At 36.4% G+C, this 18539-nt stretch overlaps 1 protein-coding gene across 8 annotated transcripts in view; it reads right to left on the reverse strand.

Moving 5' to 3' along the window:
• The window catches only part of UTRN (utrophin), a 500702-nt gene that overhangs the window by 38090 nt on the left and 444073 nt on the right, over positions 1 to 18539 (reverse strand). For all 8 annotated transcript variants that reach the window (XM_088023855.1, XM_088023858.1, XM_088023856.1 and 5 more), the window contains 4 exons: positions 15521 to 15606; positions 11762 to 11919; positions 10097 to 10263; positions 9077 to 9188 (listed from right to left, as the gene is read on the reverse strand). In XM_088023855.1, the coding sequence (XP_087879981.1) occupies positions 9077 to 9188; positions 10097 to 10263; positions 11762 to 11919; positions 15521 to 15606 (523 nt within the window). The remainder of the gene's footprint in view (positions 1 to 9076; positions 9189 to 10096; positions 10264 to 11761; positions 11920 to 15520; positions 15607 to 18539) is intronic.

The following is an 18539-nucleotide window of genomic DNA, read 5'->3' on the forward strand; positions in this document are numbered from 1 at the left end:
TTCTTATTAATGTGAATTACAAGGAGCAACAAGGCTAAGGTACAAAAGAATATAGAATTTAGATATGCTAACCCTCACAGTATTGTAGTCAAGTAGATCCTTGAATAAATTGCTTTACTACTTCAGCTCAAAAAACTCCTCCTATTAACATGAAAGATCCACAAGGCAAAACATAAAAAGGACTATTAACAATGATGTCAAATAAGCTAGAGGCCAAAACATCCAACTTCTAAATACTTAGCAATTTAAGCAAAACACCAAACAACTGCATATAAATAAGCAAAACCATATTTAGCTAAAATCTCCCCCAAATTCCTTTGGTTAGCTCATAACTTGGGATGGCAATATCATCTAATTCTTTAACAAATGCTATTGTTAGAGCTTTAACCATTAACTACAAAAATGAATAAATCTTAGACGCAGTAAAAAAAAAAAAAAAGGAAGTACAAAGAGGAAAACCAAGGTTATATAAGAAACAACACAGCCATTTGGCACATTGGCAGAATAATTAAACACTACCATTTGGATATTATGCACAAGTGCAAAAATCACTGTTGAAAAGCATCATCATTAGCAAGATTTATTTCTTAAACATAGAAGTCAATAATCTCAAATGGTATATGCATACTTCTAAGGAGTCCATCATGATCACAGGACTTATCTTAAAGACGTTCCAATATTTTTTTTATAATTGCAAAAACAACTTCTCAAGATTGATTTAAGTTTCATTGATCTCAAAAAGTTGAAATTCAGATACACTGAACTCCATGAATAGGAGGAAATCAGTAAGACAAGCTTGGAGCCTTTCAAGTTCTAATGGAAAAACATGAAACTAAAAAATTAGCATTAACAGAATCACCAAGGGGTCAAGAATAAGTAGGGTAATAAGGTATCCAAAGGAAAATGGATGTTGTCCAAACCTCAACTTAAGAGCTAATGACACACTCTAAATGCACTGCACTTACTGGGAACACAGGGTAAGGTGAGCAAGAACTGCAAAGCCACTTCAGGATGCTGAGGTCAGAGAAGGAGCGATGATGCTGCACATTGAGCCTGCTGGCAAATGTCCCAAGTCTCATCTGATGAAGCAAGACTGCCAAAAACCAATGACACTAACGCGATGTAGAACTTTCCAAAGAATGAAATAGCATTTTCTGATATTTGATTTTCATAGTCTTGCTAACAACATATAGTTTGCAAAGAAAAGATGTGATTTCACTTTAAAAATAAAGCTTTTTGCAGCCCAGGGATAAATCCTACTTCATCATGGTGAATAATCCTTTTAATGTACTGTTGGATCCTACTGGCTAGTATTTTGGTGAGAATTTTTGCATCCATGTTCATCAAGGATACTGGTCTGTAATTCTCCTTTTTGATGGGGTCTTTGTCTGGTTTGGGGATCAAGGTAATGGTGGCCTCATAAAACGAGTTTGGAAGTTTTCCTTCCATTTCTATTTTTTGGAACAGTTTCAGAAGAATAGGTATTAATTCTTCTTTAAATGTTTGGTAGAATTCCCCTGGGAAGCCATCTGGCCCTGGGCTTTTGTTTGTTGGGAGATTTTTGATGACTGCTTCAATTTACTTAGTGGTTATAGGTCTGTTCAGGTTTTCTATTTCTTCCTGGTTCAGTTTTGGTAGTTGATACATCTCTATGAATGCACCCATTTCTTCCAGATTATCTAATTTGCTGGCATATAGTTGCTCATAATATGTTCTTATAATTGTTTGTATTTCTTTGGTGTTGGTTGTGATCTCTCCTATTTCATTCATGATTTTGTTGATTTGGGTCATTTCTCTTTTCTTTTTGATAACCCTCCTACAATGTTGGTGGGAATGCAAGCTGGTGCAGCCACTCTGGAAAACAGTATGGAGGTTCCTCAAAAAGTTGAAAATAGAGCTACCATATGACTCAGCAATTGCACTACTGGGTATTTACCCCAAAGATACAAATGTAGTGATTCAAAGGGGTATGTGCACCCCAATGTTTATAGCAGCAATGTCCACAATAGCCAAACTATGGAAAGAGCCAAGATGTCCATTGACAGATGAATGGATAAAGAAGATGTGGTATATATATATACAATGGAATATTATGCAGCCATCAACAGGAATGAAATCTTGCCATTTGCAATGACGTGGATGGAACTGGAGGGTATTATGCTGAGTGAAATAAGTCAATCAGAGAAAGACATGTATCATATGATCTCACTGATATGAGGAGTTCTTAATCTCAGGAAACAAACTGAGGGTTGCTGGAGTGGTGGGGGTGGGAGGGATGGGGTGGCTGGGTGATAGACATTGGGGAGGGTATGTGCTATGGTGAGCGCTGTGAATTGTGCAAGACTGTTGAATCACAGACTTGTACCTCTGAAACAAATAATACATTATATGTTAAAAAAAAAAGAAGAAGAAGAAGATAGCAGGAAGGGAAAAATGAAGGGGGGGAAATTGGAGTGGGAGACAAACCATGAGAGACTATGGACTCTGAGAAACAAACTGAGGGTTCTAGAGGGGAGGGGGGCGGGGGGATGGGTTAGCCTGGTGATGGGTATTAAAGAGGGCACGTACTGAATGGAGCACTGGATGTCATACGCAAACGATGAATCATGGAATACTACATCGAAGACTAATTATGTAATGTATGGTGATTAACAAATAAAAAAATAAAACTTTTTTCTTTTTTTTTCTTAGTAGAAAATTGATTTTTCTACAGTGTCTAGAAATACTGAAAGTACAAAACTTTGGTTTATTCCCCCATATATTTAATCGATATTGGCAAGAATATGCTTGAAAATGTTGCTTTAAAAGTAACATGCACTTGCTTAAAAAGTACAATACAAATGTGTTTTAAGTGTTATTAAAGTAATAAGCTGTTTCCCATAGAGGTATGTTTTTCCTGTCCTCCGCTCTTCTTACCAAAATCTCAATGAAACTATCAGGGCAAACTAGTCCTATCCGAACCTTGCACATAACCAGAGAATTTGGTAATGATTCCACTCCCTCAATTTGAATGCTCGGAATAGCTGACATTGCAGACTTTTCTAGCAATACAATTTTGCAAACATCCCATCTCTTCCCCCTGAGCTAACACATCTCTCAAATCACCTTCTTATTCTGGCTCACACTTTGGTTCCTTGTGCCTGTATTTGCCAACAAGCAAGTACCCTATTCCCTCCCCATTTCTCCTTTTCTCTCCTGGACCACTGTCCCTCCCCAGATGCACACAGCCTCTGATTCGTTACTTCCTTTCCCCAACATCGTGGACTCTGTGTTCTTTGATGTATAAACACACTCCACTACATCTTGTTCATATCTGCAACCTCAACCCCTCTCTTTCAGTGAATCTTGATGCTCCTGGGATAAAACATCTCCCCTACCACCCTTTCCATGATGGACTGTATAATCTCTCTCCCACAAAGGCCAAGAATAAAGGAGGTTTACAGCATTTTGCCCTTAGCCTCAGCCTTCTCACCAACTAAAACTAATGTGCCCGCCCACTCCCCTTTGACCATGGGTGGCCAGACCCAGCTACCACCTGTCACCTTCCAGAGACATACTGATGGTCTTCTAAATGCCACCTCATCTCAAAACCTTTTATGTTCCACATTAGCTACATACTGGGGTATGTCCAAACCTCAGACCTCATCACTACTCAAAACATTATTTGGTTCCAAATTTCTAACTTGGAAAAAAAAATGTTACCCTTGCTCCTACTTCTTTAATACGAACAAACCTCTTCTTTCCCCCACAGCCCTTCAACCCCTTTTGGGATTTCTTCAGTATGGGGACAGCCCAAAGCAATCCCAGGATCATTAACACCCTTGTATCATTCACTCCCTTGGCCTTCAACTCTATCTACCATCCTTTAATTCCAAAGTGAGCAATGATGGAGTCAGTGAGTGCAAATCCTTGCCAATTAACCTCAGCTGCACTCCTATTGCAAGGTAGCAATCAATTTACTCATCTCTTATTGACTCATGCTTGCCCCCAGTAGCAATTCCAAACGTTTTCCATGCTCCTGAATATTTAATCCTATCTAGCTCTCGCTCACTGGCAGCAATTGCATAAATTCTTATAAATCATACATGAAACTCATCATCCTCTCTCTCTAGTTTAAAGGGCTAGCTTTTACACAACTGATGAATTATTGAACACTACATCTGAAACTAATGATGTATTATATGTTGACTAACTGAATTTTTAAAAAGGGGGCTATCTTTTTTCTATGTCCTAACATACAAAAATGTGTCTAATGTGAATTAAATTTTGGTTATTTGCAACAGAGAATATAAGCAATTTCTTAAAAGATAAAATTAGGATCACTTTCATTGTGAAATTACACGACCACAGACTCTTATTCCAATAAAAAAGAAACTGAAAATCTGCACATCTTTAATATAAAATGTCACTATTTTTTAAGTAAATAATAACCCCTGAATTCAAACATGTAGGTCACAGGTAACAATAAAAAATTTTGACTATTATCTTGATCCACAAACTTAGTCATTTAAAAAAAAATACATAGTCCTAAATTTCTCCACATAGAGGCCTTTACTTTCCTTCATTGTATTTTCACTCTATCTTCAGTCCCCAGTAAAATGCCTATGTAACTGGATACCCAACAAACATAACACTCCAGCAAGCATACAGGACACAGTTTGCTAATGTGCCAAATTATGTATATTTCCCTAAGACAGTAAAATCACTAAATCCAGGCCACCCACTTTGAACAAATCACCTTTTCTAAGACTTAGTTTTCTCTTTAAAATGAGAATGAATTAGATGACTTCTCAGATCTTTCCAGCTTTAATATTCTATCATTAGTATTTATAATGTCATTTTGTGAGCCAGCTTTAAGCGTAGTAAGAAAAAAGGAGTTAAGGGCGCCTGGGTGGCTCAGTTGGTTGAGCGACTGCCTTCGGCTCAGGTCATGATCCTGGAGTCCCTGGATCGAGTCCCGCATCGGGCTCCCTGCTCGGCGGAGAGTCTGCTTCTCCCTCTGACCCTCCCTCCTCTCATGTGCTTTCTCTCTCATTCTCTCTCTTTCAAATAAAGGAATAAAATCAAAAAAAAAAAAAAAGAAAGAAAAAAGGAGTTAAAAAGAGAGTGGAGGGGATAAAAACACATGGAAAACAATACAAGATAATACACAGTCAAGTACTAACTGGTGAAACAGAAGCTGCTGGTAGAGCCCACAGGGTGAGGCGTCCTAGGAGGGGAAGCCGGAGCACGTTGGGGAGATTTTACACACACAGTGAGAGTTGAGCTGTTTTTATGAAGGGGTGGGATTTGGAGGGATGGAGAGAGTGGTGACAGGGATGAAACAGAACCTACATCATGTCGCTGTTTTAGATGAACTCTTACTGAGCCTAGTCACTGTCCTTAAACTTCTCAAATGTACAAAGTGGGGTTAGAGAATGGTGGAAGAAAATACGAGTTTAAAAAAGTCATTTTCGAGAGAAACAAGAATTCTACTTCACTTCTGTATATAGATGTTTTACTATCAGTTTCATAAAATGCCTTCATAAATTATGATAGAGAATTCACACACCATTAGTCGGCTTACATCTGAAGACAAACATTGTCACAGCCAGCTGATGTGTTTGAAGAAATATTTCTGGAGCTTTGAGGGTTTAAAATAAGACTTCAGAAAACCTTTAACAGTAAAACATTCAGATTCAGAAAGAAGGAAGTTGAAAGGGAAAGAAATGAAGTCAGTAATATAACTAGAGCACCATCCCCACCACGAATGGAGATGCTCTATGAGAAATGCAAACGTCAAGATCTGCATGGAAAGGTTTCACCTATTTGCATGCAAGCGGTGCTTAATATCATTGCATTGAAAAACTCAGATTTGAGTTCCTTTTCTAAGACAGACATCAAATGAGTTTAGGGAATGTTGGGTAAAAGACAGATGAAGTATAAAAAAAAGAGCTTACTTAAAAGAGGAGAGCAAAAATCCAAAGAATGTTGATGAAAAGAAAGAAAATTAGAGAACCATTAATTATTAATTCATTACTATTCAATTCAAGAGCATACCGTTCAAAAATTCAATTTACATATATTTCTAGTTAGTTACTTTATCAAAAGCTGTGGGGTCAAATGCAGAAAATAACCTGCCATAAGATGATCTTGAGTAGGTTGCTGATTAAGATCACTACATAAACTCCAGAAAGAGGCAAAGGACCTCCCAAAGCACACCTACAAAAAGGAAGCCATCCTTTACAATGCAGGAGAAGCCATGATCTCAGACAGGACAACAATGACTTTGCAAAAATCTATGTAACAAGAAGAGCTTTGGGTAACCTACAGATTTCATTTTAAAATGAGTTTTTATGTATCAGTGAAATGCATCAGTGTATCAGTGATTCGCGGCATTTCCAAATACCCAATGACTATTGTTGAAGAGATGTAGATTTCAAATTGTGTGGGTATTTTGCAAAATCATTAGGAATTATATTTAAGACTTAGAAAAATAGTAATTTTATACATCTTTACTTACTTTATACATCTTTAAACATGTCATCATTTTTATACATCTTCAATGTATATTTACTTTGTGATTTTTCCCATTTTTTGACATTAGGTCTTTATAATCAGTTTCCTAAATGCCTACTTCTAATCATGCAAATATTAATACTATACTTCTCCCCAATTTCTTTTTTTTTAAAGATTTTATTTATTTATTTGAGAGAGGGAGAATGAGAGACAGAGAGCACGAGAGGGAAGAGGGTCCGAGGGAGAAGCAGACCCCCTGCTGAGCAGGGAGCCCGACGTGGGACTCGATCCCTGGACTCCAGGATCATGACCTGAGCCGAAGGCAGTCGCTTCACCAACTGAGCCACCCAGGCGCCCTTCTCCCCAATTTCTTATAATGACCAGCAGGGTTCTGTACAATCTGATACCGCCTTTCCCTTTCATCTCATCTCCTACCATTCTCCCTTTGGTGGATGGAGAAATTCACCCGTTGCTTTCTGTTCCCCTGTCATTCCCACCTCTTTCTGTCCCATCTGCCTGGATGTGTGACCTGTGCAGTTGCAGGGGTCCCACACACACAAGCTCCCTAAGTTTGGGTTAATGCTCCACTGTTGCCATCTTAAAAGTTATAAGACATTTTGAACAAGGGGTTCCACCTCTTCACGATACTCTGGGCATTTCAAATGACATAGCCGGTGCTACCCACCACCCGCTCCTTGTGGAACATGCTCCATTTTTCTTCTGTGTTCCATCCATGCCAACCTCTTTCCCATCTCCAGACTTCTGTGTCTACTGTTTCTTCTCTGAAATGTGTTTCTACTAGTTCTTCACACACCTGCTTCTTTCTCATCCTTCAATCTCAACTCAAATGTTAACTTCTCTGGCCGACCTTCCCTGATTTCTTTATCTAAAGTGCCTCCTCTAATCTTTCATCTCATTATCCATTTATTTCTTTAAAGGCGCTTACTATAATCTGTAATGATCTCATATATTTGTTTCCTTGTTCCTCGTCACACATTCCCTACTCCTAAATGGAAAGTAGCAGGAGAGACAGTAATCTTGTCTATACTGGTAGTACACTGATGAATTAGAGTGAGAGCAGTGTCTGACACAAGGTAAGTACTCAATGTTTATTTGTTGAGTGAATAAATATGTTGATCATAGTAATAAATGGTGTTTCATAAATTTTCTTGGAGGATCTTTATCCTAGTTAAAGTTATTATGCATTATGGGTATTTCATCTATTATAATCCTGCAGCATTTTCTAGAGATTTCCTCTCCAATTACGGGGTACCTATTTGAGATAAGATACCCAAGACTGTGAGATTTATATGTGTGTATTTTATAAGCATTGCTGTTTTTCTGTCAATTTATAATCCAAAAAGTAACTCAATTCCCTAAACCTAAAGAAAATGTACAACTCTATGAATAAATTTTGGTTCACTATTTGGAAGGAAGCTAAAAAATAGCTCTTGACAGCAAATGAAGATAACTTCAGAAAAAATAGCTTTAACTCAAAGAAACAATAAGAATCAGTGTCCAACGCTAGCAAGGCTGTAATGAAATCAGGATATTAACAAAATGTGATAATAATGTAAAGAGGTATAAACATCTTTTGGAAATAAATTGACATGAAGAATTTTGGCCATAAAAATACTCGTATTCATCAACCCATGTCATTTATTTCCAGTATTTTATATTATGGAAATATAATTTATGCAATATAGAGAAAGACCTATTTTCACAAAGATATTTATATGAGTGCTGTTCATAGTATCAGAAAATTGAAAATAAACTTGTGTCCAAATAAATTTGAGGGAGTGGTTAGATAAATTTTAGTAATTCACTCAATTAAATATTCTGTAACTAGGAAAATTACAAGGGGAAAGCATTTACTCTACCATATGTTCAGTGATTAAAGCAGGATCAAAATAACATAAATATAAAAATAAATCTAATCTTAACAAAATCAGAGATTTGATTTGATTCAGGAGCTAGATTTATGAATTTTTCACTTCCTCTGTTTTCTACTTTTTTTGCTAATATAAAAATATGTAATTATGAAAACGTATTTTAAATGTGTCTAAAAGAGACATGGTTTCCATCACATAGTATCATTTTCAATGCAGGCCAGTGTGAGCTCTTAAAAAGAGCTTGCTACCAAGAAAGTTAAGTTTAAAATCAAAACACAGATGTAAATAAAATGTAATAAATTTTCTCAAAAAAGTGGAATTATTCTATGTTAATGAATTCTACATAGATGTATTTGTTTATAAGAAAACAAAAAACACAAAATAGTTAAGCAATCTTAAAAGTGATTTTTTTCCATAGAAATTTAAGTCTAAATATATTGAGTAATTTTGACGTTAGTTATTTCAAAAGCAATATGACATTTAAAAAAAAACAAGAGGGGTGCCTGGTTGGCTCAGTTGGTTAAGCATACAACTCTTGATTTTGGCTGAGGTCATGCTCTCAGGGTCGTGGGATCGAGCCCGAGTCGGGCTCCTCACTGGGCATGGAGCCTCCTTAAGATTCTCTCTCTCCCTCTTCCTCTCTTCCCCCCGACAAACAAACAAACAAGAAGTGGCTCAGTACTCACAGGTATACAATATTCCACCATCGGGTAATGTAATTTGTGACCTTTTGCTGTTCGACCCGAAAAAAAGCAACTCTGGCAGACATCATAGTTAAAATGCTTTAGGCTTCTATACCTAGAGAGAAGAAAAGAAAATTCATTAGCTTGCATGCCTATTATTTAGTCCAAATCACTCATTGGTGGTAAGGAATGCCATTCATCCAAAGCACCATGGAAATAAAAGGTAGATTGGCCACTAAATGTGCAATTTTCTTAGCATCCTAGCTCCAAATTAGAGCCAAGAGAATCTTGGATTTCACAAGGGAAATTAATGAACCCACCTCCCAAGTGAAAAAAAAAAAAAAGCAAATTTTTGGAATTCAAGTCTCTAAAGCATGTTTCCAATCGGTTTCAACATTATGTGAAGACAAATATCCACGTCAGAAGATTTTCTGTAATGTGTGAAAGTGAATGCAAATGGCCGAGGAGAGTCATGTTTATTAGCTTGACACATCAAATTTTTAAAAATCAATTACACCATCAATAAGAAATGAATCTCAAAATTCCCTGACAAAGCTTCCTCCAGTGAGGGTGAACAGCAGGTTAATCAACTTCACAACAACTTGGGCAGAAGTAACACAAAGTGATCTGGTTACTTCTCAGTATTTAAATGTCGCTTTCTGACTACTAAGTTTGACCCAAAGGCCTTGCAACATCACCAAATTCCATCGGGGCCATGTAAGTATAATGAGTCATGCAATTATCATGCATGAACATTTCTGGGATCTATGTAAATAGAAATTCAGAAAAATCTCTGGTTCTGGAGCAGAGTGGTATAAATAACAATAATAATAATAATAAAATAAGCTTCATGTAGTAGCTATAAGAAGGAATGCCATTTTCAGAGAGATGGAATATGCTAAGCATCCCATTTATTGAGGATACAACCCCCCAGTGGGAATCAGTAGGAAGGGATGAATGCTGAAATTGCAACAACAGAAACGAAAACAGTCTCCTGCTACCACGGGCAACAGATCATCTCACCTGAATCCAACAATTGGACATTCTTTACAGATGTTGCATTTAGCCTGATGCTTTGCAGTCTCAGCTGCTGCCACTCGATGTAAAACGGGCAGCCAGACCATGGACTGTGGTTCCAGACGCATCCAGTCTATAAACTCTTTCACGCTTATCTCTGGCTTGTTGTTATTCTGGTAAAGAAACACATATATTCAAAGTGAAGAAAACCTCTTCATTTAAACTGCAGCAGGTGTTGCTGTATAATCTTCTGAAAATCTATATGAAGTGAGAGGTAAGTTATAGAACTCTTTCCAGGTGAGTTAAACCATAAAATATTTAAGGTTCTTCATGGAGAGAAAAATTCTAGAATCTAAAATTAGAAAAAGCAGAAATTATCATATAGGAAGAAGGAAAAAATCCCAAGACCTTAATAGGCTCAGATTTAAAACAAACAAACAAACAAAAACCCCAAACCGCACAATTCTAGGTACTATTTTCACATAAATATTTTAATCCTATAAAACTCATTCATCTAAGACAGTAAAAATTTGAGAAAGTAAAGACTCACTGGTAACTTCCCAAACTTGAAGGTCATTATAGATGCTAAATAAAAACTGTATCTCTGTGTCCTGCTCCACCTGTTACAACATTACACTGGGACTATATTACCATGAATATACTCGGCAGCATTTCCAAATTGATTATGATTAATTGCATTAAATGTCTTAGTCTCTCTTTAGAATGTAATACTGACTAATTTTCATATGTGCAAAGTCAAATTTGTAACAACATCCTTCTCCCACGTTTGTCAAGGTCACCCTATGAACCAACACATGGGAGAATCGTGTTTAGAATGTTCATTTGGTATTTTTTTGTATTTGTAAAATAAGTAAAAGGGCCATTATAAAATCTAATAACCCATAACATCAATTCTCCTTAAAGAGATGGTGTGAGCTTTTTTTTTCTCAGCAATAATAAATCACTGGATATGCTTTGGCAAAATATCTGTAGCCCTTTCCTTTATGCATACATATAACACCAGTAGTAACATTTCTAGAATGCTTCTATATACAGCAAGCATTAAAAAGAATTTTGGGGTTTGTATGGAAGAAAAAACACTAATCAATCAATTATGTAACTCAATATGTAGTTACACTTTCATGAGCATCAAAGGGAGACAGAGGAGATTCAGGTGAAGATGGACAGTAGGAGCACAGAACCTCACCTGAAGGGTCCAGAGAAGGATTTTCAGAGAATGTGAGATTCAAGCAAAGATCAAAAGAAAGAATAAGGATCAGCAATGAGAATAGAGTTTGTAGGTGAAGGCTAAGAAAGACTATTCTAAACAGAGGGCACATGCCCGAAGGTGCTAGGGCAAGAATGAAGGAAGGAAAACTGCACCTGGAAAGCAGACAGCAAGGGAATGAGTGGGAAAGGGGCAAAGTCAGGGCCAAACCACAGCAATCTAAGAGCACATTTTAACGAGGTGGGGTTTTATCCATTGATAAGTAGTAAATCTCCTTGAGGAAGTTGCTGTTCCTTGAATCAAATGTGCTTGAAGAAATAAAACACAAATGTACCAGGATGGTACCCAATGTCTTCTACCATTTGGTTCCCCGTTTGAATTCTCGGAACATCCTCAACACCGTTCCTGATACATTCTACGTACCAGTGATCCTTTGTGTTTACCTGTTGGAAGCAGCTGCGAACACTGGGTTCAATATTACTGCCCCCGAAAGCCGCTACTTCCCCCAGCTGCCGAGGGATCTGGATGGCATCGTGAAGTAACAGGCCAAGCTGCCTCTGGTCACACATTTCTGTGGGCCCCGCCACTTCCTTAAAGAGATCTACGAGGAGGAGAGCCCAGAGGTTAACTTCTATCGGTTGAGACTGTTCTTTTACGTAAACCATATCCTTGGTTTTGTCAATTGAATGATGTAGATTAAAAAAAAAATCATATGGACACGAACCACATTAGTTATGGAGGGAGAAATTTCATGTCAAAACAATCCACTTTCTTATAGAAGTGAATACTTTTTGGAAAGAAATTTCCAAGTTCTAAGAATTAAAAAAAACACACACACAAATTCTCAATGCTTTTCATGTGAAGTTTTACAAGAACAGAAAAAAGGGGAGTAAGTATTTATTTGATCCTAAAAACCATTTTCAAACGATATCTGGTAAATGGATATCGGAGCAAAGTGTATCATTTTGTTTTTTTTTTTTAAGGGAAATAATGCTAAATCTAACACTTGCCAACAGTGAATTTTCAAACAACTGAACCAAGCCCAGCGATACTGAAATAGTAATTATAATGAAATGTAACTTTAACTATAAGCATACATAGAAGAAGCAAATCCAAGTTAGATAAATTTAATTTTCATTATCATTTGTTCACTTAGATTGGGTTGGAGTTCCATTTGTTTTTCTTTTTTTTCTTCCTTTTTAAAAAATTTGAGTACAGTTGACACAATGTTACATTAGTTGCAGGTGTACAACATAGTGATTCAGCATCTCTGTACGTTATGCTGGGCTCACCCCAAGTGCAGCTGCCCTCTGTCCCCATACCAAGCTGTTGCAATACCTCTGACTATATATCCCTGTACCGGTAGTACCTTGTATTACTGTGATTTATTCATTCCACAACTGGAAACCTGTTATCTCCCACTCCTCTTCGCTCATTTTGCTCATTCCCTACCCCCCTTCCCTTTGTTAAAAATAAGACTATCAAAGCCACAAAATATTTATCCAAGACTCTTAGGATGCTCATTTTAAACCCATTCCCAGGAAGAGACCTCCTAGGTAATAATGCTCTACACAGGCAAGTACACATTCCAGTGACATCAATCATGCCACACTTTCCTCTTTTGAGGAAAACAACTATACTACTATGCCACAGTTAAGGTAAAACTACACACAAAACATAAAAGAAAAGATTCCTTAACATCTTGACATACTTCTGAATTCTGATAAAAGTTCACATTTTCATATTATAGTCAGAAACGAGAAGGACTATCAAGGATGTGCGGCCAGGTCACAACCTAAAACTCAAGTTCCAATAAACTGGCACAGAAGAGATGCAAAAGGCCATTCTGAAGGATCTTTGTAAGTGTGTTTTTGATGAGGAAGAAAGCCACTCAGCTATAAGCAAGAAGGTCCAGCTGTTATTAGAACCTAATCAAGGGATACTCTCAAGAAAGCACGAAGAGAGAAGGAGATGTCATCAGGGTGAAGACACGGACATTAGCCATTGCAAAATCAATGTGCAGATGGATACCAACTGACCCAGAATGGCACCTCTGCCGCTGAGTTTGGAAAGCAAATTATCTTCAGTATTAATCTAACAAAGGAAATAATAATGAGGAAGTGTTCTGATATCACTGGGGAAATCAAAACGAAAATCAGAGTTGCTAAGGACCTCAAAATAAGAAACAAAACAAAAACCCCAGAACATCTCCAGAGTCTCAGTACTCACAGGAAAGACTTAAAGATTTCAACCCAAGAGATGTCTTATTTGATTAAGTACTAAAATAGCATACTTCACGGATTAAGATAAATATCAGAAATTTTCATTGCAGGGCCTCTGCTTTCCCTGCCATAATCTGAAAATTTAATGTGAAATAATATGGAGGATTAAATTTGCTGGCATTTGTTGAAAGTGTGTCCATTGTATGATGAGTGCATGAGTATCGGTATGCTGAAATACACTCCTCATCTGAAACATGATGTATTTCAGAAATATGCTTGAACGTATGTGTACAAAGAAATCTTTATATACTATATTGTGTAGAATCTGGTTTTTGCTCTATAACTACAGGCATCGTGTTGTAACTCTTTTGGTCTCAGGTTACTCTCTGATAATCAACTTGCAAAGAAAGGGAGGAAGCATCATTGGTCTAGGAAAGCAGATCATGCTTACATTTTAAGATTCATGATAAACCTTGAGTTTGAATTTGTATTTGTTACAGAGTAAGATGAGCACCATCACCTAACTGTTACTTCTAAGGAACTCTAAATTCTTCCAGGAGCACATGAAAACCCCAATTATTAGTTTTGAAAATTATGATCTTTCGACAATTACAATGCTGAGGATGATTTAAATTTTGGATAAATAAAGGGCCACCCAACAAAAGCCTCTGCAAAGCTTTTTTTTTTTTTTTTCTGCATGGTTTACTAGGTTCTGACTCCATCAAGGCACCTCACCTCCTGATCTTACCACAATCAGCTTTTTGTTTCATACAAATCCCACATCTCTTTTCACTGACATCCTTGTCAAACGGCTTAAGAAAAACAAACCACCACGATCTAGTCCTGAAACTCACAGGCAAATCACCTCACAGACATTCCAGAAAACAGAAGTTTTAAAAAAGGTATGTATGGTCACAGAAGATACAAAACTTAACTAAGTTTATAGGACCTGTGATCAAACATCCTCTTGTGTTTTGGTATCTCAACTTTCATGAAATATCCCTACCCTTACCCCCAGAATATATGAATAGATTCTGTAAAGAATCATCGCAAGTCACCTGCACTTTATGGACAAAATTAAATCAGAAAAACTTTACAGAGTTTGGAGCCACACCAGCAAGTGCTACCATTTATTCAACAGCTGTTATTTCTAGGTATTTTCCCCATATTATCTCTAATTGCTTTCAAAGCAGGAACTATTAGCTTCATTCTTCAGTTGAAGGAGATCCATTACATTTCAGCTTTCTGAAATGTGAAATGGGAGTAATATCGCCTCTTAGCTAGTGGTATTCAGTGGGATCAGGTAACAGGCCCAAAGTCACTCAGCCACTAAGTAGCGATGCTGAGATTTGAAGGCAGGTGTCCTTGGCTCCCAAGCCCATCCCTTTCAAAATGCCAAGATGCCTGCCCCTCATTAACTGACAGCTAAAAGGATACCACGGATTTATTTGGTGAATAAAAACAAATTTTTTTTATTTTCTTACATGATAAAATATAATTATTTGCCAATGTCTGTAATAGTTCTAGTCCATCTTAATTTTTTTTTTCAATCATTGGAAGTATAGAGAGATAGAAACTCGGGCTTTAGAGTCCGAACAATCTAAGATCTAATTCTACCCCCATAATTTATTGTGTCTGCAGCCACGGACTAGATTTTTAATCCATCTCAGAATTAATTTTTTTTCAGCTGAAAAACAAAAGTCATGCTGCCTACGTTCTGAGGTGATTATTCTACGACTTAGATGAGGAATACTGTGCAGTTGGTTCTCACTCCATCAAGGCACCTCACCTCACCTCATTTCACACAAATCCACGTCACTTCTCACTGATACCCTTTGTCTAACCTGGGACATGTGTAGTAAGGGGTAAAAAGAATGGAAACTGTTATTACAAGCAAATCATATAAATTAAGCCTCCAATCAATTGTTATTATCATTATTATTACTAAGAACACTATTGCACAGGAAAGGTCTTACATACATCTGTATTTTTCTTCTAAGAGACCTTTGGAGAGAGACATCAATCCAATCTTCAGACTCTGTACTCTTATTTTTCCAGTTCGACCCCTGTAATTGTAAGAATCTCAATGTGTTAAGATGCATTTAAAGCTGTATACAGGACACTAATTATTTCTGAATATCTATTTTCTTCAGGGTAAACTATTAGAAAATGATTGCATCTTAGAGGTGCAATTTTTCTATTCACTTTTAATAATTTTAAATCCATACCATAATTTCATGACACGTTTTAACAGTATGTTTGTGGCCCAGTCTGGAAGAATATATAGCCTGAAGTCACTTACATGGAACATAGGAACTAGGAAGAATGAGTAAAAGTAAAATGAAAATGATAATTATAAAGCTGAAAAGATATTTTTAGAAATAGTATGAATTGAAATCTATTAATAATTACAAATGCAAGATTAAAATAGATATAGCTAAAGGTATATATAATATGCATGTTGCTTAATTAGCAAGAAAAGTATAATGATGTATCTAAAAACAAATGTACAAAACCTAGAAAATTAACTACACAAGGGCTAATAACTTGTTAAGATACTTAAAAACTTGTTGTCTTCATTGATTTTGGTCTCTGTCAATTCAGTTTTTTAAAATTACTACTGTAATTATAATAGTCAGTGATCTTACATAGACAGGTATGAAATCTCTAGTTGGGGAAGTCTTAAATTATAATTAAATACAAAATGTGTTAATTAATCAACACAAGGAAATAGCTTGGTACTATGCCAATGAGAAACCATAGGTTGACTAGAAGAAAATTTTTATCTTTGCAAGCATAGAGTTGTCTTTATTCTTGTCATTTATCAAAGAATTTCTGAGTTGTCTACCAAATGTCCCAATGTACTAGAGCCTGGGATGGGGAATGGGATGCAGAAACTACAAAAATTGGTAACATGATCCTTGCTATGGAATCACACACAATCCAGAAAAACAAGTCTTTATTGCTATCTTTATTATTTCATATTCAGGATCTGCTTTCAGTTTAGGTTTTTAACATTAATTTTTCTCAAGCTATGCTTTCAATACACAAGGTACGATACACTCAATACTTATAACAAATGTCTATGTAACTTAATCATTGCATAAAATTTAGTCATTCATGCTATCTAAAAAACATAAATATTTGTATCATGTAATTTTAATTTTAGGCGGTCTTTTTGTCAAACTTATTTTAATCTTGTTCTTATTGATATTCCTACTATTAATACGAATTGATACCTTCTATTCTCAAATTGTAAATACTCAGGTAAGTTTCTGTATATATGCCATGACATAGTGTAAGTAAAAAAGAAAAACGTGCTGAGAGATCAGTGAAATGTATTTTCAAAACAGTCCTTCAATAGCCTGGAGTTCATAATCTATATTAAATCATATCCAATAAATTTACTAAACCCTTCATATGCATGTGTACAACATTCAGAAGTGACCTATGGAATAACTAATACTTAAATTTTCAAACAGATATAGCCATTATAAGCAGAAATCTAAGTTAATGTACTCATTCCCGTTTCTTGCCATTATAGAAATACTTTCAAATTAACCTTAAGCTGAGCCATGTTGCAAATTGTGTTTCTAGTTCACATTTTTTAGGTGTTTCCTAATTATCACCCCAAAATACACTAAGTCTGTTTTCTTCCCTCTAAAAATTAGGAAATTTTATTCTCTGGATAATCAGACAATAGACCTGCAGAAGATAACAAAAGGCTGGTGAATAGACTAGTAGACGGATGTGGCTAAGGACAAAGGAATCCCTTAAGGGAAAAGAGATCAAAATGATACGTATTAGAGGATGACCTCTTGTATGACAACGCAAAAGAGGAACGTCATCAGGAAGGCTACTGAAAATGTCAATCATCCATTCATCACACCATTAACAGTTACTAAGGTTTCCTGTGATCTCAGCATTGTTCTGTGTACCATGAGGATCAGCAAAAAAGTACAAGACACAGTTCCCGCCCACGATAAGGTCACATACAGCTAGAGAAGAGAGACAAGGAAACAATGGGAAACACAGGAAAACAGGAGAGCAACATGTACACATGGAAATAAGTCAAGTACAAGAAAGTTCTGGCTGACTCGTTATTTCTGACTGGCAATTAGTCTGAGTAGTTATTAGTCTCATAACGTCTGACAGAGAAGAGAGGACTCAAATCAGATACCGAAGGCATGACAGGGCTGGACTGTCCCTAGGAGAAAGTAGGTTATCATGGGAAAATCCTGGGCAAGGGGACAGAAGCAGCAGTGTGAACACCAGAGACAAGATGCATTCGGGTGGAGGAAAGGCTTGTACTAAGGCAAACAGTTGATAAAACTGTCCAAGTTATATCATCTGCGAGCAGATGATAGGGCTTTGATGTTAAATAAGATATCTGGATTTGAAAAAGAAGAGGGAGGCAAAGAAATTTATTAATGAGTGACATAACCCAATATTTAAGTATTTGGTTCCCCGGATTGTCTTCATACGTAACTCCTGAAATTACTTTAACTGGAAAGATATGTACCTTATAAAATTATATCCATCTTGGCACAGTGGAAAAATGCCTTAACACTGCAGCAAATGAGGTTAATATTTTCTGTAGGGACAAAAATATTTAAACCAAGCGTTCCAGACTATTGCTTTAAATCGTGATTTAAACATTTTTTATTTCTATTAAATTTGGAAGGAAGAGAGTGAAGTTAAGACTTTTTAACCTGGGAAGATGAAGACTGAGTAAGGCTGTGAACTCATAAATGGAATAAATTTCATCTTTATAGTTTAGAAAGTCCTTTCTACATACATTAGTTCATTTGCCCTTCACAAATATCTTATGTATGGTAAGCAGAGCAGGTATTTTTATCTCAATTCTTCAGATGAGAAATTGAGATGCCAAAAGTTGAGTGGCTGCCAAGGTACAAAGCAACCAGAACCAAAAATTTGGATTCTCATCATTTACAAGAGAAGAAAATAGGTTTTTTTTTTTTTTTTTTTTTTGGTAAAA

Source organism: Eumetopias jubatus, unplaced genomic scaffold (genome assembly GCF_037043125.1).
Source record: "Eumetopias jubatus isolate StellerSeaLion01/CBP00866 unplaced genomic scaffold, mEumJub1_p1.0 scaffold_6, whole genome shotgun sequence".
NCBI lineage: Eukaryota > Metazoa > Chordata > Mammalia > Carnivora > Otariidae > Eumetopias > Eumetopias jubatus.